Source organism: Rana temporaria, chromosome 1, assembly GCF_905171775.1.
Source record: "Rana temporaria chromosome 1, aRanTem1.1, whole genome shotgun sequence".
Lineage (NCBI taxonomy): Eukaryota > Metazoa > Chordata > Amphibia > Anura > Ranidae > Rana > Rana temporaria.
Window position 1 is genome coordinate 168622869 of NC_053489.1, and position 22871 is coordinate 168645739.

Consider the following 22871-nt stretch of genomic DNA (forward strand, 5'->3'; position numbering starts at 1 on the left):
ACGGGGATTTATGTAAACATGCAAATCCCTGTGCTGTCAGAGGAGAGGAGTCATATTGTTTGTTCCTACTCAGCAGGAAAAACAAAATGCCTCCTCTCCTAGTCAATCCTATACCCATACAGTTAAAACACACAGAGGGAACACACAATTACAGTGACATTTACACAGTAATCAGTGCATTTTTATAGGGGGATATTTGTTATAGCAAAAAGTTAAAAATATATATTTTGTTTTCAAAATTGTTGCTCTTTTTTTGTTTATAGCGCAAAAAATAAGAAACCGCAGAGGTGATCAAATACCACCAAAAGAAAGCTCTATTTGTAGGGGAAAAACGACGCACATTTTGTTTGGGCACAGCATCGATTGACAGCGCAATTATCAGTTAAAGCGACACAGTACCAAGTTGTAAAAAGTGCTCTGGTCAGAAAGGGGGTAAAATCTTCCGGGGGCTGAAGTGGTAAAACTATTTACTCTTTCCAACTCAATCACAAATTTTAACGAAATGTAAACAGTTGGAATGATAGTTTGGGCTTTAAGGTAGGCTTAGATAAATGAGGTTGTGGAAAAAAAGGCCTTTATTACTTACCTGTCCTGCTGTCCATGGTTGAAGAGCTGACGCTTATTCTTACTGAAGAGTTTTCAGCATCTTACATGGAACAGACACCTGGTTCTTTCCTGCACTTTATCTGCCAACCCCTATTTCACTACAGGATGCAGTGGTGGCAAAAAGGATGACAGTTGCAACCACAAAGGACAGAGGAGAACCAGGCATCTGACCCCTAAGGTGTCAAATACAGAAGGTACTTTAGCCAGGGGTAGCTCTACAAAATTACAAAACAGCTGTGTGGTCAGTGGGGCAATTAAGTATTTTTTGCAGGTGCTATTCCTTTATATATATTTTTTTTAGATGGCAACACGATAGCTTTATAGATGAAGGACAGGCAACCACTGTGCCCATCAATAACAGCCACTGTGCCCATCAACTGCAGCCACTGTGCCATCAATAGCAGCCACCATGCCCATCCATTGCAGCCACTGTGCTCATTAACCTCCCTGGCGGTATGATTTTGTCTGGAATTACGTACCAAAAGCGGTACAATTATTTTGCAAGGAAATTTGGCGTTTTATACTGTAGGCCTGTAATTCTTAGGAATAACTCACTTAAATCTGACCAAACAAGAGTCTTGTAGGCATCCCGGGTATGACATTTTTTTAAAAACAAAATGATAAATTATAATATAATAAATAATTATAAATAATTATAACAAATAATAATATAATTATAATAAAAATTATTCAATAATGTAATCAACTCAAAATCACTGAAATTTGCTCAGTTGCAGAATTGTCGCTGTCATTACTTTTATTTTTTTATGACGTATTTCCCCACAAATCGCTATCGCACAATTCTGCAAGTGATTATAATTTATGATCGCTGTTTTCTAGCTGATCTAAAACCATTTTTGACATAAAGGGACACTTTTGGACAATCTACAGTTTCCAGGCAGAAAGAACAGTTTTTATTATATAAAAGTACATGCAGGACACTGGGCAGACCACTAGGGACAAGGGGGGGGGGGTGTATTTTTTACATACAGTACTGTAATCTATAAGATTACAGTATACTGTATGTAATGTGTTTGTTTACTTTTTTGAATTTGGCGCCGTTCTCCGCCCCCGTGCGTCGTAACGTCGCAGGGAACGGAGATCGGCGGCACACGGGGACACTGTGAATCGAGCGAGGAGGACCCGCTCGCTCACACAGCGGGGAGACATCGCTGGATCCAGGGACAAGGTAAGTAACTTGTCTGTGGATGCTGCGAAAGGTAAGCCGTGCCGCTGCACGCTCTGCACATCCACCCCGAGCGTGACTCAGGGATACTGTTCTTAGCATAAAAAATCCACCCCGAGTCACGCTTGGGTTTACCGCTAAGGGGGTTAATAGCAGCCACTGTGCCCATCCATTTCAGCCACTGTGACCAACCCGGCAGCATTTAACCAGCACTGTCCGCCCACCCACTCTGACCGGTACTTAACCCATTTTGGTGGCGGGTCAGGTATCGGGTGATGACAGCGAGCCGTGAGACGGGCAGCAGGTCAGGCTTCTTTTTTTCTGCTAGACGTCCAATAGGATCGGCTTTCGTTTCAACTAATCAGGTGATGGGTATCAGACCCATGCTTCCTGATTGGCGGAGAGGCAGTTCAGTGTTAGAAAAGCTATTATTTTTTTGCTTTTCTAACACATCTGGGTGTGCATCGAGCGCAATGCTCTGTGCTCCGAGTCTACCCTATTTTGAAGCCTATGGCTCTAATCTGGTGCTTCAAAAAAAAGCACCCCCGCCGCTGTAATTCAGGTGCCCGGCATCCTAAAATGGTCGGACAACTTAATAGGGGGTGACGGCGGCAGACATGGATAGATTCATGCTATGCATGAATCTATCCATTCAGAGAACATTTTAGAGGAGAAGCATCCATAGTAAATGTATCCTGGGTAGAAAATGAGTCCCATGGGGAGGGGGGCCCACTAGGATAACTGCTCTCCGAGTGTACCTACTGCTATGCATGAATCTATTCATGATACATATAGGTGGTGGCGTGATAGAGAGGGCGGCGCACATTCGCCTTCCATGGACGGGCCGCCACTGGCAGAAATGTTCTGGAAAGCAGGCAGCGGCATGTTTAACACAGGGCATGTGGTACTACACTAATCTCCCTACACCTGCAGAATAAAAATGACTTGAGTTTTACTTGAAAGAATATGTGCACTCATGCTTTACAGGCCTCACCATGCTAATAATATAATTAGGATATACAGTACTTACCTTTCCCACTTTCCTCTAGAGATCTTCACTGTCTGCCCTGTCCATCTTAATGCAAACCTTCTTTAAAAAAAGTTGTCGGTCAGCAGATTCTCTTCCCACACATCATTGGCCCTTCACCTCAATAGCAGGTCCATCACCAGGGTGACATGCTACATAAGGGCCTTCTAATTAACTGAAGAATGTGTTCAGGGGGGAGAGGTCCCGTCTTACTGAAAATATTTTATAAGAAAGGATGTCCAGTGCCAGGCGGGCAGCACAGAGAGCATTTTAGAGGAGAAGCATCCATAGTAAATGTATCCTGGGTAGAAAATGAGCCGCATGGGGAGGGGGGCCCACTAAGGATAAGTGCTCTGCGAGTGTACCTACTCTTTAAATGTCATTTTCCTAAAGACTTGTGTGACTCAAATTGAAAATGTCTTGCACAGCAGCGGTTTATATGCATGTGTATCCAACAGTGGCACATATTACACTTTAATGAGGTACATTAAATACAAATGCAGTTGATTTAGGTGCAATATGTTTCTCTTTTAGAAAATTGCAGAGAGCAGCAGGAAATGACCCAGTCCTAAATGATGTATGGAGGAATAACAACAACATGCCTGTGGTACTGAACAATCCATACCTGGAATGTGATCAGGTATGTCAAAACATTGCTGATTAAGCCAACCTGTTGTCTTCCCATATCACCCTTAGCAGCTTGTGTGCTTGTCATATTAGATCGGATTGTCAGATAATGTGCCTTTACAATCTCTGCATTTGTCATGTATTAATTATTCAGTGCGGCCATCCTGAGGGTAAATTGTCATTGAGTATTGACTAAAAGCCCAGTCTGTTAGGATTTTCCTTGCTTCCCATCACACTATTGATGTATGAAACCATAATTTACCTCAGAGATAAATTTACCTCATGTGTCAAAATAAACCTATTTAGATTAATCTTTCAAAATCTAGTGCATACATAGTGTAAATTATACTGATTAGGTTAGTCTACATGGGAGTTTAGAGGATTAGGTTTGATAATAAGGAAAAAATTTCTTATACAGTTCTCATTAGGACATTTTTGTATTTGTAAAATATCTTAAAAGGTACCATGAGTTCTTGTTTCCATAATATCTGCATGCATTTTAGATACATTTGTACATACAGGCCCGGATTCACAAAGACTTACTCCAACGTATCTAATGATATACGCCGCGTAAGTCCACGGATGCGCCGTCGTATCTATGCGCCTAATTCACAGTACAAGATACGCCTGAATTTTGGCTTCCTACGATCGACGTAAGTCTCCTACACCATCGTATCTTGGGTGCATATTTACGCTGGCCGCTAGGAGCGCTTCCATTGATTTACGCGTTGAATATGTAAATGAGCTAGATACGCCGATTCACGAACGTACTTGCGTCCGTCGCAGTAAGCTACGTCGTTTACGCGAAAGGGGTACGTCCGGCGTAAAGATAAAACACCTCTATAGGTGGCGCAGCCAATGCAAAGGTATGGACGACGGAACAGCCGTCGGATTTTACGCCATTTACGTAAGTCGTACATGAATGGGGCTGGGCTTAGGTTACGTTCACTTCGTTGCCATTGAGCCATCGTATCTTAGGGCGTAAATTCGACGTGATCCTGAGCATGCGCGCGCATGCGCCGTTCGTTCGGGAATTCATTTACATGGGGTCACGGCTAATTTTAATACAACACGCCCACTACCTTCCTAATTTGAATTAGGCGGGCTTACGCCAGCCCATTTACGCTACGCCGCCGTAACTTAGGGAGCAAGTGCTTTGTGAATACTGTACTTACCTCTCTATGTTACGTCGGCGTAGCGCATATGAGATGCGCTACGCCCGCACAGAGATACGCCGCTCTCTGTGAATCTGGGCCACAGTGTGCAGGGAGGCACACTTATCAATGAACTTAAAGCGGAGGTCCACACAAAATCGGAATCTCCATTGTCCAGATTTCCCCCCCCCCTCCGGTGTCACATTTGGCACCTTTCAGGGGGGAGCAGATACCTGTCTGAGACAGGTATTTCCACCCACTTCCGGGTATAGATAGCCTGCATTATCTACGGGTATCTACGCCACGTCTGGCGCCCCCCCACTGTCTTCTGGGAAACACACAGGTCCCAGAAGACAGCAGGGACCATTCAGCTCGAGCATGTGCAGTAGGATACCGAAAGGCTTCACTTCCTGATTCCCTTACCGAAGATGGCGGCGGCAGCATCCGAGAGCCGATCGGTAGATCGACTTTAGGTGCCGACATCGCAGGCGCGCTGGACAGGTAAGTGTCCTTATTTTAAAAGTCAGCAGCTGCAGTATTTGTAGCTCAAACACACATGACTTTCTCAGTCTACACGGGGCAGTAAATAAATGGGAAGTGCTCTGTGCTGAGCGGCTTCCTGTTCATTCACAAACTGAAGCACAGCAAACACAGTTTACTATGCTTTAGTTATGAATGGACACAGTGACCGAGTGTGTTCATTTAGAAACGGAAGGGACCAGTAAATTACATAATTACTAGCCCCTTCCTCTGCTTTCCATCCTGAAAAATCCCCTGCAGCCAGGGGAGAAGAAATGAGGGAAGCTAACAGCATTGCGGGGCAGGGGGGGACCAATATGGGGGGAGTTGGTCTAGTGATTAGGGTGTGCCCAGACACATCTGGCACACCCCCCTGGACTTGCCTGTTATTAGATGTGGTGACTGCATCACTTTTCTTTTCTTTGGGTTTTTTCCCTCTATTTTCATAGAATGATCTGGCCTAAAACACACCTCATGTATTACTGAGACACAACTCTGGAGGAATATGAAAAGGGAGCACAGCAGACAGTAGAATTGTCAGTCTGGGGGGAGGGGAGTGTTAAAGCGGAAGTCCACACAAAAAGTGAACCTCCACTTTTCGGAACCCTCCCCCCCCTCCGGTGTCACATTTGGCACCTTTCAGGGGGGGTGCAGATACCTGTATAATACAGATATTTGCACCCACTTCCGGGAATATACTCCCATGGGAGTCACGCCCCTCCCTGCACCCCCCCCGCTGTCTTCTGGGAAACACACTGGTCTCAGGAGACAGCGGGGACCAGTGAGGACACACTGCGCCGTTTGCGCATTGCGCAGTAGGGAACCGGGCAGTGAAGCCCCAATGTTTCACTTCCTGACTCCCTCACCAAGGATAGCGGCCGGGACAGCCGAGAGATGAGCGATTGCTCGACATCGGGCTGCCGACATTGCGGGTACGCTAGTCAGGTAAGTGTCGATTTATTAAAAGTCAGCAGCTACAGTATTTGTAGCTGCTAGCTTTTAATATTTTTTGTGGGACCTCCGCTTTAAATGTATTAGCAGATTTGGTATACTAATAACTTGAAGGCATACTCTAGCCCACACTTGAAATTCAGTTACAGCAAACTGCTTTTTTTTTTGTCCTTTTGGGATCAAGGTTTTGTATGGATAAATAAAAGCTGATATATTTGATCACCACTGCCAGTTTTCCCCATCCATGATACATTCTGCTGGAGAGCTTGAGCTTATGATACACAACAGACTTGCTGGCTGGATCACCTTATGAGAATAGAAAGAAAGCCTAAAAAAAGAAAACAAATACACCCATTACATCTAAGAACTGGCAAGCTGCAATATAATAAATATTTGCTTTTGGGTTTAATACTCCTTTAACCTCTTGGAGCTGAGTGCACACAAATATGTGGCCTCTCGGCGGGGGGGGCCTAGGCACCAATGGGCCGTATATTTGCGTGCATTAGTCAAACAGAGCGGTGCCGAGAGCACACGCCCTGTGTGTTAACAGTGGCAAACAGAAAGCTAACGATTGCCGCCTGCTATCGGGAGCTTTCTTATCATGTAACCGCCGTAACAGCCAGTCAGGGCGGTCACATGACCCTAAACCCCACCTTCCGGCATGCTAAACCCCTTAAGGGGCCAGCAGACACCGGCTCCAAGGGGTTAAAGTGAAATGATTTTTAATGCAGAAAAGAGATACTATGATTTTTCTGCGTTAAAGTTCAGCTCAGTGTACAGTTTTGGCAATGCCAAGGTGAAGGAACTCCCCCACATGCTAGGAGTGTTATCATTTTGGCTTGGCCAATGAAAAGATCGGTTACATAGTTACATAGTTAGTGAGGTTGAAAAAAGACACAAGTCCATCAAATCCAACCTGTAAACCTGTATAACCTCAATGGTACCCAAAAGAAGATAATATGTCAGCAGCCAGCAGAGAGTAGCAAACATGAGTATAGTTTTGCTTTAACCTCCCTGGCGGTCAGATTTTTGGTGCTGAAGGCGGTTCATTGTTTTGCATGGTAATTTGGCGTTTTATATTGTAGGCCTGTAGGGCCAAATCCTCAAAAATCCTGCCTAACTTATCTTTTCCCATTTAAGTTACACTGCCTTAAAATTTCTACCTAAGTGCCCGATCCACAAAGCACTTACCTAGAAATTTCAGGCCGTGTAACTTAAATGTCTCCGGCGCAAGGCGGTCCTCTTCTGCAGGGGGCGATGACAATTTAAATGAGGCGCGCTCCCGCGCCGGCCGTACTGCGCATGCTCGTGACGTCATTTTCCCCACGGGCAGCGCGCAAAATTACGTTACGCCGGGCTTTGTGGATTGCGACGGGACAATAAAGTTGCGTCGGGTAAAAAAAAAGTTATGCACCGAAAAATAAAATTCAAAATTTCAAAATAATCGCGGCGATCGAAAAAAAGGTCTGTTTTTACAAGGTGTAACTAGTTTACACTTTGTAAAAGCAGAACTAATTTTACGTATGCAAACGTAAACCTACGCAGAAAACACAAAGCTGAAAAGCTTTGTGGATCTCCGTAAGTCCTCATTTGCATACGCGAAGCGGCATTTCGACTCGAAATGCCCCCAGCGGCGGATGCGGTACTGCATCCTAAGATCCGACAGTGTAAGTCTCTTACAGATGTCGGATCTTCTGCCTATCTTTGGAAAACTGCTTCTGAGGATCAGCTCCAAAGATAGGCACAGGGATACGCAGGCTGAACAGCAGTTCCGCCTGCGTATCCCTTTTGAGGATTTGGCCCGTAATTCTTAGGAATAACTCACTTAAATCTGTCCAACCAAGAGTCTAGTATACATCCTGGGTATGATAAAGTTTGAAACACTAAATCATAAATTATAATATAATAAATAACTTTAAATAATTATAACAAATAATAATATAATAATAATACATTTTATTCAATAATGTAATCAAATCAAAAACACTGAAATCTGCTCAGTTGCAGAATTGTCGATGTCATTACTTTCAGTGTATGATGATAAATTTCCCCACAAATCACTATCGCTCAATTCTACAAATGTTCTAATTTACTATCACTGTTTTCTAGCTGGTCTAAAACCGCTTTTGACATAAAGGGACACTTTTTGGTTTTGGTCTCAAGTTTCCAGGCAGAAAGAACTGTATTTATGATATAAAAGCGTTAAGGGCAGTGGACAAAGCACCAGGGACAAAAGGGATGTGAAATGATTTGATACAGTAATGTAATCTTAGGCCCCGTACACACGACCGAGTTTCTCGGCAGAATTCAGCCAGAAACTCGATCGGAGCTGAATTCTGCCGAGAAACCCGGCCGTGTGTACACTTTTGGCCGAGGAAGCCGACGAGGATCTCGGCGAGGAAATAGAGAACATGTTCTCTATTTCCTCGTTGTTCAATGTGAAATTTCGGCTCGCCGAGATCCTCGGCGGCTTCACAAGGAACTCTACGAGCAAAATGATGTGTTTTGCCCATCGAGTTCCTCGGACGTGTGTACGAGGCCTCACAGAATTCAGTGTATTGTATGTTGTTATGTATTTTTTCACTTTTTTGAATTTGCCGCCGGGCTCCGCCCTCACGCGTTGCAATGCTCACAGGGAACGGAGCTCGGCACGGTGATGCATCGAGCCGAGTACACAGCCCGCAGACACAGCGAGGAGACATTGCAGCATCCTGGGAACAAGGTAAGTAACTTTATCAGGATACTGCAATGGAATCCCGAATGTGGCTCGGAAATATCGCTTTTGTTAATGAAGATTGACCCCGGGCCACACTCGGGAATACCGCCAGGAAGGTTAAAGTAGAACTACAGGTAAAAAAAGTTTTTTTCATTTGGATAGAGAAAGGGAGAGTTATAAAGCCTATTGTTTTTTTTTATTATTATTATTATTTATTTATTTATTTATTTATTTATATTTTGTGTCCCATTTGGGAGATTTCCCGTCCCATTGCCAAAACGTGAAAGTGAGGGGAAATCCCTCCAAAGTGAAGGAATCCCTGGTTTTCCCATTTCATTATTTTTTTTGTGCCCTGGTGAGAATTTTTTTTTGTATTTTCTTTTCATTTTATCATTCGTTGATAACAGTAAACAGAAGGGTGAATCTCTCTAATTGTGACACAGACAGCAATAAAAACTTGACATGGGTTCTAAACCCTCTCTACTCTATAGGAAATGAAAAAAAAAAAACGTTGCCTTTAGTTATACTTTAAATAGAAACATTCAGAGCAAGGCGCCACAAATGAAGCATACAGGGCGTTTTTTCAATACAGCTTAGTGTGTTACATTGTTGTAAATATGAGGTACGTGGAGCTTATTTACTAGATAAGCAGAGACTTCTCATTTTGTAAAGTGAATGTTAGTTAAAAAAATATTTATAAATGTGTATCAAAACATGTTTCTATATGTAGTCTGTAATTGAGGCAGCCATATTGTTTTCACTACACATGCAGGGTGTGCTTCCTTCTTTCCAGTGCTTTACTTCTCCTTTTTACAATGCAAGTCTGTGGAGTTTATTTACAAAGTTTGTATAAGCTGTCCACTTTGCAAAGTAAATTATAGTGAATAAGCTGACCCTTCATGTTTAATTATCATATGAAGGGAAACATGATTTTTTTTCCCATTGCCACCACTACCTTTAACAATGAAGTCCAATAAAAGCTAAAAATTACAGACAATTGGCTGAAATTAGGGATCTCTATGGCAAATAACGTGGTAAACGTAGCAAATTGAACCATTTTCTACTTATATGTTAAATTGTGCCAGTTAGTTTCCATAACTGGCTTTACAGCTACACATTATAAAGTTCATTGTGTGGCCTGAAATAGAAGAAAAATGAAGCGAGACATGAAACAGAAAGGTTTCCCAAGAGTGGCTGGGATTTCCTACAGCTATTCCAGCACATGCAGATTATGGGATTCCCCTGCCACATTTAGCTGGTATTTTTCTCCCATTAGTCTTCAGGGTCAACCTAATCCATTTTGCTAATGTCCGCAGTGCCACCCCCACACACACACACACTCACATTAATCTGCTTTTAACTTAGATTTCTGACATAAATGCAGGATTTCCCTTCAAGCTTGCTGCTGATCCACGCTGAAATGCCCATCCCCCTGAAAGCAGAATGAATTCCTAATCTCTTATATGACAGTCCCATTTTGTGTCATCTTCTAGAAAACAGTCTTTTAGGTTCACAGTAAGTTCTGTGAATAGATCAAATGTAAAGTACACTAAACATGTCTCTGCCAGCATTTAAAGGGAGAATGTAACCATATTTCTTAAATTGATTTATGTGAAGAATGGTTTTAATACCATTCACAAACATGTCAAAAATTAAAACGATTATCAGGTAAGAAGATTTCAAATTAAGATGGTATAATGTGGGTGATATTTTCCAATACTCACTAATCCTAAAGAAAAAAAGAAAACAGCCAACTGTCATTGTGTTGCCTCCAATGGTAGCTCACACATAGCAAGCTGTGTTTACATTTTTTGTCCATGTATGGGAGATTTACTTAGATATTTCTGAATGATGCGTGATGCAGTTTTTATTGTTGCTTTGTTATAGTGAGCCTTTAACCTCCTTAGCGGTATACCCGAGTGTGGCTCGGGGTGAATTTTTCATACCAAGAGCGGTAACCCCGAGCCACACTCGGGACTGCAGGCAAAGTTACTTACCTTGTCCCCAGCATCCTGCGATTTCCCCCCGCTGTATCCTCCACCGGATCCTCCGCCCAATTCATCAATGTTCCGGGCTCCGTTCCCTGCGAGCTTTGCGATGCATGGGGGCGGAGCCCGGTGGCAAATTAAAAAAAGTACACAAAACATAACACATACAATGCACGGTAATCTGTAAGGCCCCGTGCACACGACCGGTTTTCTTGGCAGAATTCAGCCAGAAACTCGATGGGAGATGTATTCTGCCGAGAAAATCGGTCGTGTGTACACTTTTTGCCGAGGAAACCGCCGAGGATCTCGTCGGGCCAAAAAGAGAACATGTTCTCTATTTTCTCGTTAGTCAATGGGAAAAGTTGGCTCGCTGAGATCCTCAGCGGCTTCACAAGGAACTTGACGAGCAAAACGATGTGTTTTGCCCGTCGAGTTTCTCGGACGTGTGTACGGGGCCTAAGATTACATTACTGTATCAAACCATTTCACATCCCTTTTGTCCCTAATGCTTTGTCCAGTGTCCTGCATGCACTTTTATAATATATATATACTGTTCTTTCTTCCTGGAAACTTCTTGAGAACGTCCATAGCAACGTCCATAGCAACCAAAAAGCGTCCCTCTATGTCAGAAGCGGTTTTAGACCAGCTAGAAAACAGTGATAGTGAATTCATTTTTGCAGAATTGAGAGATAGTAATTTGTGGAGAAATTCATCACCATACACTGAAAGTAATGACAGCGACGATTCTGCGACTGAGCAAATTTCAGTGTTTTTGATTTGATTACATTATTGATTAAAATTATTATTAATATATTATTATTTTTTATAATTATTTATAGTTATTTATTATAATTTATGCTTTCGTGTTTCAAACTTTATCATACCCGGATGTTTACTAGACTCTTGTTTGGACAAGTTATTCCTAAGAATTACTGGCCTACAATATAAAAACGCCAAATTTCCATGCAAAACAATGTACCGCTTTGACATTCAAAAATCTTACATAACCATACTACCAGTAAGGTTAAAATACATGCTCACTAAAAGGTTCCAGAGTTCTGGGTGCTAGGGAGGGGCTTAAGGAATTTATTTTCTGTAAACAGGTACTTTAAATACAATTTTGGGGATGACATTTTTTGCATCATCAGATGCTATCTGTCTATTTGTCTGTCTATTTACCTAAATTTTAAGCAAAAACATATTAAAGACAATGCCATATTTATTCACAGCCAAAATAGACCATTGGGTGGCAGGGCTGTCAGTGACACATTCCTGTGTATAGTTAAAGAGGAGCTCCAGGCTCCTTCAGAAAAAAATTTAAGTCAGTAGCTACAAATACTGTAGCTGCTGACTTTCAATATAAGAACACTTACCTGTCCAGGGATCCCGTGATGTCGGCACCCAAACCCGATTCCTCACTCGGCTTCGGATGCAGGCACCGGCATCTGTAGTAAAGAAAACAGGAACTGAAAATTGCAGTTTTTCAACTTGTTTCCTACTGAGCATGTGCAAGTCAGGCTGTCCTTTCTGAATGTTCCCGCTGTCTTCTGGGACCCCTGTGTGCCCCAGAAGGCAGCGGGGGAGGAGGGACCGGAAACGTTGTAGATTGGCAATCCTACCCAGAAGTGGGAGCTGGTACCTGTCAAAAGAAGGTACCCACTCCCGCTCAAACATTGCAAAATTTGGCAGTGGAAGGGGGAGGGTGCAAAAAAGGTGAGTTTCCCCTTTTGGGCAGAGCTCCACTGGTTCTAGACTGCTGCCATTCTTGCCAGCGCAATCCCAAAGGTTTCTTATCCTGGTTATCCCCCCAGAATTTGTGTGTATTTGCTGCTGGGATAGTGTGCATGTAGTTCACCAGACTGAGTCTGTACACCTAGAACCAAACTGCTAGCAGAGTACATTGAGCGTGGCAGCTCCTCTAGGTGTATTTGAACAGAGAGGACAAACTATCGCTTTCATCATCTGTCTCCAATCACAAGTATGCCTTGGGTGGATATGATATCAGCCATGTGAGTGTAATACTAAGGCTAGCCCAGCAACTGGGGTGACAGGTGGCATGAGGGAGGGATGGAGGGGAGAGAGAAAGTTTAAACCTGGCCTTACAAGCAGGTCTTTGTTATTTCTAATATAACTGTGCCACTTTGCAGTGGGCGTTCATTCTTTTCTAACCATTCCAAATTACATAGGAAGGACTATTTAAAAACTGAGCCACTGTAAATTTTATTTATACAAATATTTGCTTGAGAAAAAAAAAAAAAAACCATAAACTACCTGTACACGCTTTAATGTCTGAAGCATACATTGGTTCAATTTAAATACAAATTGTTATTTTGGTAAAATTACCTAAATTACAGAACGCAGCGGATTATTAGCATCTACCATACATGGTCTCATCTTTGGAAGCAAGCACAAAAGTGTTCACAGTGGGGTGGATTTTCTAAAGGCAAATAGACTGTGCACTTTGCAAGTTCGGTCACACTCGTTTTACCCAAATTTTCAGACGGAAAAAATTCCAATCAGAAATTCTGATCATCTGTAGCAATTCCGACGAGAAAAATTCCAACGCATGCTCCGAAAGAAACTGTGCACAATGCAAGTGCAATTACAGACATTTTCCCCAGTGCTTAGTTAATGGGGTGAAGCTGATTTCAGTCTTCCATTTTTTTATTTTCCTTGCACCTGACTGGGTATTCTTTACAAAATAAAGCTTCACCACATTTAATAGGCTCTGGGTAAAATGAGTGTGACTGCACTTGCATTCAACGCATGCTCGGAAGCATTGTACTTCATTTTCTCCGCTTGTTGTAGTGTTGTATGTCACCGCGTTCTTGACGGTCAAAAGTTCAGAGAACTTTTGTGTGACCGTGTGTATGCAAGCCAAGCTTGAACGGAATTCCGTTGGAAAAACCATCCAAGGTTTTTCCGATGGAAAATCCGATTGAGTGTAAGCAGCATAAGAAGACTTTCAAAAACATATGGGAGTAGAGACACTAAAACTGGTGCACACACAATCTGATGTAGCTGTAAATAGTAACCAATCAGCTTCTAGATTTTATTGTCAAAACTTAATTGAACAACCTGAAGTTAGAAGCTGATTGGTTACTATGCAAAGCTGTATCAGATTCTGTGTGCACCAGTTTTAGGAAATCTGCCCCCCAGTGGGTGTTATCTTTTCAACCAATGGGAACTGCTAAGACAAACTCTATTAAAGGATATTTTATTTGATAGCCAAATGTGTCCAATCATACATGGCAAAATATAGATACATTGTTATTTTCCTGTAGATTATGTTCAAGTAATAACAAATGTACTGTGAATGTAGAGAGAAAGTAAAGCAAGAAATGTAAAAAATAAAGAAGTCAAAGAGGTTATACCCAAAAGTGATATCCTGCTACAGAAATTGTAATACTGTAGTAGTATTATATGAGGGCAGCTTGAATCTTTAAAAAAGTTTGCTTAGCTATCTGTAAAGGTTATCAATATTGATATAGGTTCAAATCACAAAGCTTTAGAACAAGGATAAGCAACTTAATCTTAGCTATGTGCCTGGTATTGCTAAATCTCATTGGACACAGCAGAAAATAACTGTAACCTTTTTGAAAATAAAGGGCCAGATCCACTTTCAAATTTCCCGCGTCGTATCTTTAGTTTGAATCCTCGAACAAAGATACAACGGCATCTGGGTTTGATCCGACAGGCGTACGGCTTCGTACGCCTTCGGATCGTAGATGCAATACTTTGGCATCCGCTGGGTGGAGTTTGCGTCGTTTTCCACGTCGGGTATGCAAATTAGCTTTTTCCGACGATCCACGAACGTGCGCGCGGCCGTTGCATTCTCTTACGTCGTCTCTAGTCGGCTTTTTCCGGCGTATAGTTAAAGCTGCTATTTTGCCGCGTATAGATAGACTTGCCATGTTAAGTATGGCCGTCGTTCCCGCGTCGAAATTTGAATTTTTAATTTTTTTTGCGTAAGTCGTCCGTGAATCGGGATGGACGTAAGTCACGTCTAAGTTTAAAAAATGACGTCGTTGCGACGTCATTTCGCGCAATGCACGGCGGGAAATTTTGAAATGGAGCATGCACAGTTCATTCGGCGCGGGGTTGCGCTTCATTTAAATGAATCACGCCCCCTAATCGCTGATTTGAATTCCGCCGCCAGAAATACACTACGCCGCTGTAACTTACGGCGCAAATTCTTCCAGGATTCGATTTAAAGCCAGGTAAGATACGATTTTTATCTTGTTGTGTACTCTGGTTCACTTATTTAAAAAATAAAAAAACTCATATCATTTTCTGTTTTGTTATTTTATTTCTGCCTTTATCAATAAGTAATTTTGTGCATGCCATGAGGAAATAATTAGGAAATGATCTCTCAAAAATGTTTATGATTGCTGTTCTGTTCCAAACATGTTGGTTAATTATAAAATAATGTGGGTTGTTTTGTAGAGGATAATTTATTTGTGATTTGGCTTCATGCCTGCACCCTGCCAACTAGTTATATACAACTTAAAATCTCTTTGTCTGGCTTATTCTGCTCATTTGTCTCCTAGCCCTTAGGTACTGGCATGCTAAATCTTTCTCATTTCCAGGTTTCAGCCTCGGGAAGACAGTCCCCTGCAAAGAGCCAGGTGAATGGAAGTCCTTCCAAGTGTCCTCGTTATCTCAAAGTGAAGAACTGGGACACAAATGCTTTATTACATGACACATTACACTTGAAGGCTTCTATGGTAAGTTGAACCAGACCTCTCATATCCCTAGGGATCAGATCAACTTATTTCCCTACAACTACCATACCAGTGAAGCAGGTGTAAAAGGGACCTAGGCTGAGAATATACATATGCTATGATAGCTCACCTCGGTGGATTAGTATGACAACCAAGCAATTTACCTAATCTGAAGCAGGTCATATGTGACAGACTACTTGCTCTCTTTGCACAAGATTCCTTTAAAACACAGAATGGTTTTAAAACAATGTAAAGTAATATATTATTCTACAAATATAATATAATACTTTAAAAAAAAATACAACTTTTGTTCCTATTTTGTTATTATAAGCCATGGTTAATAGGTTAATACCATGACATTTGCTGTATTCTGATTTCAGATTTCAATGTTTTAATGTTACATAATTTTATACATACAGTCAGTTTATTTATGTCACTGCCATAACCAAGAATTGGAATAATCCAGCTCTTTAGCTTAAGGGCATGTATTGAAAAAATAAAACAACATACATTCATATAACAGAATTCAGTGCGAGTACTGTGTGAGAATGAAGTTTAATAGGAACCTTGGTAACCAATCCATTTTTAGGATCTCGCTCAGATATTGCGCTGCACAAACTGTTGGCGCTATATAAATCCTGTATAATAATAATAATTATATTGTAGATCTTGGGATTAAATGCATCTGAAAGTCAGTTCAATCCATATTAACCAATCAGCTTCTTCCTGTTATGGTTCCAGAGCAGGTTAAAAAAGTGAATTGCTTATTGCCTGTTGCAGGCAATACAAACAGTTCATTGAGACTCTCCTTCTATGTTGGGCACAGGTACATGGCTCATAATAAAGCCTCCTGTCAGTCATCTTTGGAAATATGTATTTAATTGTGGCAACTTTCTTTTGCAGGGGTCTCAAACTCCATTCAGCTGTTGCAGAACTACAAGTCCCATCATGCCTCTGCCTATGGGAGTCATGCTTGTAACTGTCAGCCTTGCAATGCCTCATGGGAATTGTAGTTATGCAACAGCTGGAGGGCCACCAGTTTGAGACCCCTGATCTACTGAAAAAATTGATGATCTCTTGAAGCATAATTAATGTTGCAGTAACAATTTACACAAAATATTAAGCATCTTTTGGCCATTCACCACAATTCCTCGCAATATAAATGATGTTAATATAAAACAGAATATCTCACTTGTGGGCTACATCTTCAAAATGGTAAGCTAGAATGCTAAAATTAGACTGACCATAACACTCTTTATTGCATCTTACAGCCAACATACCAACATAGTTATACATGTAGCCTAATGATGAAGCATATACCCATCAGTGTGATTTTTAGCCATAGCAAATTAAACTCAAGGGCAATTGGATCTTCGAATGGAGGGTTGTCAAGGACAGTTTCTCTCAAAATTCCCTTTATTAGGTCAAAAAAATGATACAATTTCAGGTATTGCTGTTTACAGAAATAGGTTGATGAGCAGCAGGGATCAGCAAAAGAGATCCCTGAATTTGCATCTCCCCAAAAAATAATGTTGTGAAGATTTTGCCAGGTTGCCAAAATGCATTAGGGTTGATGGGGAAGGATAAATTATGGTAGATGCTGATGAATTTTGTGTATTTTAAGTGTAAAAGGCTTAAAATGCTTCTGAGGGTTTATGAAGCTCCTCTTAAACTATTCTAGACCTTGTCCTTATCCAGAAAAAAGTTCCTTATTAGCCACAGTGGGATAAAAAAGAAAGAAAAAGTATAAAAAAAGAAAAATAACACTCAAACACACAAAATAAGGAAATTTCACCTAAACAGCTTGAAAAGATTGTAACCCTAAAAAAAACTAAAAACTATCCTGTTCATTTAAAGCATGTTTAACCGCATAGTGCTTGTGAAGTGTCATTTGTCCCATTTTATGCTGTAATATATCTGGTTGATCCTGCCTTTTCCTGTGTCCCCCTTAGTGCGCCGACCACGGTAATCATGGCTGCTGATCTATGATACCGTGGTAAGTTTACATGCTCCTCTCCCTCTCCTTCCCTGCCTGCTCAGGAGTCTGTGTGTGAGCTGTCTGCCCCCTTCCTGCCGCTATTTTGTCTTGCAGTAAAGTTAGTAATTCCAATTGCTGCCAGCCCCTCTGTAATAACAAGATATACTACACAGTGTGTTTTCTTTTATTGTATTTAAATCTTGCAGCTAATTACCTTTTTGCACATCACCAATGTGCGGCTACATGACTGCCCCGGCTGCCATCAAAGGGGAAACTCAACCCCTCCCACTGTAGCCCTGTACAGTAGTTGTTATTACAGAGGGGCTGGCAGGAATTGGAATAACTGAATTTACAACCATTTTAATTACTTTCCCCTTAGGCAACATTTTGCTAACAGCAAAGTCAGTAATTTTGTGGCTAAATAACTTTTTTTCTAAATCACCTGAAATCATATGTATTACAATATACTGTAGTAGATCATAAAAACAACATGGTACAAATTAGATTTACATATATTTGTATTTATGTTTTAGCCTACATCTTGTACCCCACAAATGTGTATGGGGTCAATCATGACCCCACCTCAGTATATCCGTAAGCCAGATGATATTCGCACTAAAGAGCAGCTTCTACCCCTTGCCAAGGAGTTTCTTGATCAATATTATACTTCAATTAAAAGGTAAGCTGATTTTTTTTTACAAAGAATAATAAAACTAAGAAAAATACATTTGAAGTATTAACTGAAATGTGTATTGACAATACCAAAATGTTCACGTTTATGCTTTACATAATTCTGGAATCTGAAGGGTCATCTAGACCTTTTTTTGTCCCAAGAGTCCCTCTATACATTTTTATTCGAATGGACTAATTTAAATTTGGTAGTCTGAGGGTATATGTATGTTTGCTCTGTGTTATTTGCTAAAATGTGTCCATTCAGAAGGATAGGTGTAGTCTCTTGGGCCAAAACATAGAAAGAAGGGGGACTTTGAATGTACCTCCAATAGCAGACTAGTACAAAAAAAGATCCAAATAAAATAAATTATATTTTATTACAAAATTTCATAAAATACCACCCCACGGAGCATTAAAATCACATATTACATATATCTGTGCATTAGAAATAGATTTGCACATGGAGCACATAGATGAATTTTTACATCCTATATTGACACACTACACAGAGATGAGAAACAAAGTCTGCACATTTCGTGGAGAAAGTCCACTTCTTCAGGACTTCTCTAATCTCAAATACGTAAGGTATATATCATGAACTCCTATGGATTCAGCCTGTCTCATGGGCGCCAATTCAGAAGAGGGGGGTAGGCACCAAAGAACAGTCAAAAACAGGCTCCCTTGGCTTGTGGGGCCTGGTATATATTAACTCCCACAAAACATGGATTCATCAATCCACAATGCCTCCCAGGCCCATTCAATACACAATACCAGCAATGCAGTCTCTAGGACTGCCATCCTCATGCTTTATTTACTACTTGGTAACTAACTGAAAACTTGTGCATGCCAGCTGTCAGAACATCCGATGCACATACTGTATGCATTGCTCCAGGTCAATGATACACTAAGTAGTAAGCAACAGATAGGAAAGAACATGAACCTCTAAAAATAGGACAGCAATAGTAGCTCCCACACCTCAGTCATGACTGGTTCTCTTTAAGCAAGCATAATTTATAAAGATTCTCTTGTCTCCACACCAGCCTCCTCAATCCATTTGAAGATCTGTTATTTCTTAAAATCATAGTTCAAATGGGTTATGATAGTTTGGTGGCAGGTATCTTGTAAACCTCATTCCCTTTTCAGAGTAAACAAGGATACTGCCTTCTGGAGGACAGACACTGTATAATGATAGCTTTTGATTTGCTTTGAGGCAGAAATGGGGGAATTTGGGGCTATGCAAAACCTGCCTATGGAAAAGGGTGGTTAGTTACTACTTCCTGTGCCAGTAGTTGGATTTGGTGAATGAGGGCAGGCAGATTCGCTAAAAACTAGTGGATGTGCACTTTCAGTGAATCAGCCTGATCTGGGCCAAAACTATAACCTTTGTTTAGTACATAAATAAAAAAAAAAAACTATATATGGAGTATGATTGTACATTTCTTTATTTTCTTGTATCTGGGGAACTCTTATGGAATGCAATAACCCCCCATTTTTTTTGCAGCTGTATTGTTATTTATTGTGTTTATCAGCCGTACAGACCTCTTGTATGCTTTTCCCTATTGTTACTCTTCCTATATTTTAAATTCTTCAATAAAAATTATTGAAAATAAGATGTTCACATACTTCTTTGTCACACCCCTTGATGTAGCCAAGCTCTGCCACTATTCAATAATACAGCACCACCGTTTCTACTGATTTTTAAGTGTTGGTATTCATCCTGATAAATGGCAGAGGTAGTGCTTAGTAGAGGTTACAAGAGTAGGAAAACAGACCACAAAACAGGTGTGAATGGGGGGCTTAAAAAAAATAATAGTAAATATAAATATATAGTAATATATAATATTTATTTTAGATTTGGCTCAAAGGCACATTTGGACAGACTAGAAGAAGTAAGGAAAGATATTGAAGAAACTGACACCTACCAGCTAAGAGACACTGAGCTATCATATGGAGCTAAGCATGCTTGGCGCAATGCAGCCCGCTGTGTGGGAAGAATCCAGTGGTCTAAACTACAGGTGAGATTAATCACTCTCTGTGCATTGCAACTTTTATAAAGCAACAATTTGATAAAGGGGTTGTGAACTTGTAAAATGTAGTTTTATTTTTTAATTTTTACAATGTAAAACAGTACTTAAAGGATAGGTTCACCTTTTGGAACGTGTTATAGGATGCAAGATGCAACATGTTCCAACATCCTCCCCATCACTCTCTGAGACCCTCTACCTGTGACATGAGGCATGGGATTCTCTCCCCCACAGCCACTGTCACATTTTAAAATTGGCAGGGCTCTGCCCACACAACCACATCATTCTTTCAGGGCAATCTGTGAATAAATGAATTGCAAGCCCCATCTGCCACTGTGGCAATAAGACTGATCAGCACCTTCATAGTCTATTGACATTTCCTACACACTTCCTGCAGCTCGGTAAATGTCTGTCCATAAGAGAGCTGTAAGCAGTATCTGCAGGAGCCTGACATTGCACCTAAGACTCCCTGATCTGTGTAAAAAATAATAAATGCACATGTTTACCTGCCAAAGCATATGCATTTTTTTTTCTGCTCACAAAGGTGAATTTAGCCTTTAAAGTACATTTTTAGTGTTTTAAATAGCTATTAGTGTTGTTATATTCCCTGTGTTTTGTTGTTTGCCTTACCTTCTAATGATGGGCTAATGTGTTGTGGCTGCAGCTTGTATTGTAATGGCTGATCAATTCCCCTATGTTCATGTAATTATTCACCTAACTTGTCTTAGCTATTCACTAAACGGATAGTTAACTTCTTGTTCTGGGTCATGCATTGTCCAATCAGTGCCTTGCCATTTCCTGCATCACAAATATGGGCATGCTAATGTAATAAAATACATCTCTTTCAACATGGTGAGCTCTCTATTAAGTTTTCTGCCTGATGATGCCTGTTTCAGATATAATTACTATTTAGCTATCCCCTGCAGAGCATAAGACTTCAAGGCCCGGGGATTGTGGGATATATAGTTTCTCATATGCCTCATATTTGAATACAAACAGAAACTTCTGACACAACAATGTGAAAATGTACTCTACTATAAGGCTGTGCACACAGGTAAACAAATGACCCAATGAAACTACATGATCCATGCATATGCAGGTGAAAAACACAAGAAGACTTTCAAGCCTGCACTGCATTTTCAAGGGATCCGATTTAGTAGAGTAGGACATCCAAAACTGAGGAATGTCATGTTGTTTTTTTATATGACCAGGCTGTCAAAAAGCATAAGACATTGCTGGAGCTGCTCTGTACACTGAGTCTCACAGATGTACCCTGTATGAAATGACCAAGCCCATTTTGTACATCCAATAAAAAAATGTAATAAAACATTTATTTATAGACTTTGCAAACTAAGATCGGGCAAAAAACATTATACTGTCACTTTAGGGGAAAAAAATAATGTTGCTCTCTGGACTTTATTTTTAGATTTTGATAGAGCATAGAATTATTAAAACCTCTTTTGGGTTCTTATTGCTGTTGGCAGGGCCTATCCGCCCTATAGGCTCACTATGCAAGCCGCTTAGGGCCCCACAAAGCTGCGGAGGGCCCCCCAAATTACTAAAATTACCCGCCTGATGAGAAGAAATTTTTGGCACCTCTCAACTCGCTGGCTGCATTGGAGAAGAGGTAAGATGTAATTTCCGACAGCCGAACACCCCCCCTGCTTCTCAACTTTAATGTGACATGTCATTTTCGGCAGCCCCCCTCCCCCCCAGCTTCTCAACTTTAATGTGACATGTCATTTTGCTTAGGGCCCCAGGGAGGTCAGGATCGGCACTGGCTGTTGGTGTCTGTGACAGGGGTCACGTTGGGTTGGGGGGTTTGTTTAACTCAGCTTGCCTTGGAGAGCTCTGGGGGCTCTGTGTCCAGCTTCCTCTGACTATTTTATGTGTACATCACCCTGTGTCTCTAATAGGGGCACAGAGTGAATGAGAACCCCACTATGATCTGTGCTAGTCAGACTAAATGCTGTATATATGTATATATTGTGTGTTGTCTCATGTTGCTGTGTACTATTTGCTGTGATGATTTGGGGTGTGACTGTATTATATTGTTCTATTGTGGCTGTCTGCCTCAACTATTATGGGATGTGTAAGTGTGTTTGCTGTGAGGAAAGAGGGAGTGGGACTCCTCCAGAAGACCCCTGCTGATAAGACTGTTTACTGATGAGTTTGACCACACCTAACCTGTGTGTCCATTGTCATTGGACAGTTTAACCCGCCATTTTTTCCAAGGGTGGGGGGAAGTGTTTTTCGAAGTGGGATATCTGTATAACATGTGCTTGAATAAAGTAGTCTGCTGGTTTTTACCCTACACTTGGGAGATCTTCACTCACTTCCTGTCCTGGGGGCAGTTTCTCTAAATCAAAACTAGACAGTAATAAAAAGACGTTATAAGTATTGTGGAGAAAGGTTAAAACCTCTTTCAGACCAATTACTTAGGAAAATTGAAACAAATAGCCCCTTGATCTCTTTTTTCTCCAGCCTTCGTTTATCCTAATTGCTACTGTTTCTCCCATTATAGAACCTGCGATCTCATGGAGGGCCAGCTGCCCGCATTTCCTCTTTCCCATTCCCCCTTTCCCTTTAATTTATTTTTTTACGGTATATGTCAGGTTCAGAGTCTTGATTTTGTTTACATTGTGACCCATGTTATGCATTCTGCTATTACTTCTATCTAATGTAACAGTGTTTGTTGA

At 41.1% G+C, this 22871-nt stretch overlaps 1 protein-coding gene across 1 annotated transcript in view; it reads left to right on the forward strand.

Annotated features, from left to right (window-relative positions):
- Nucleotides 1-22871, forward strand: part of NOS1 (nitric oxide synthase 1) — a 173024-nt gene that overhangs the window by 70950 nt on the left and 79203 nt on the right. Inside the window, exons 3-6 of the mRNA XM_040345889.1 lie at nucleotides 3354-3459; nucleotides 15364-15501; nucleotides 18010-18155; nucleotides 20001-20163. Of these exons, the coding sequence (XP_040201823.1) occupies nucleotides 3354-3459; nucleotides 15364-15501; nucleotides 18010-18155; nucleotides 20001-20163 (553 nt within the window). The remainder of the gene's footprint in view (nucleotides 1-3353; nucleotides 3460-15363; nucleotides 15502-18009; nucleotides 18156-20000; nucleotides 20164-22871) is intronic.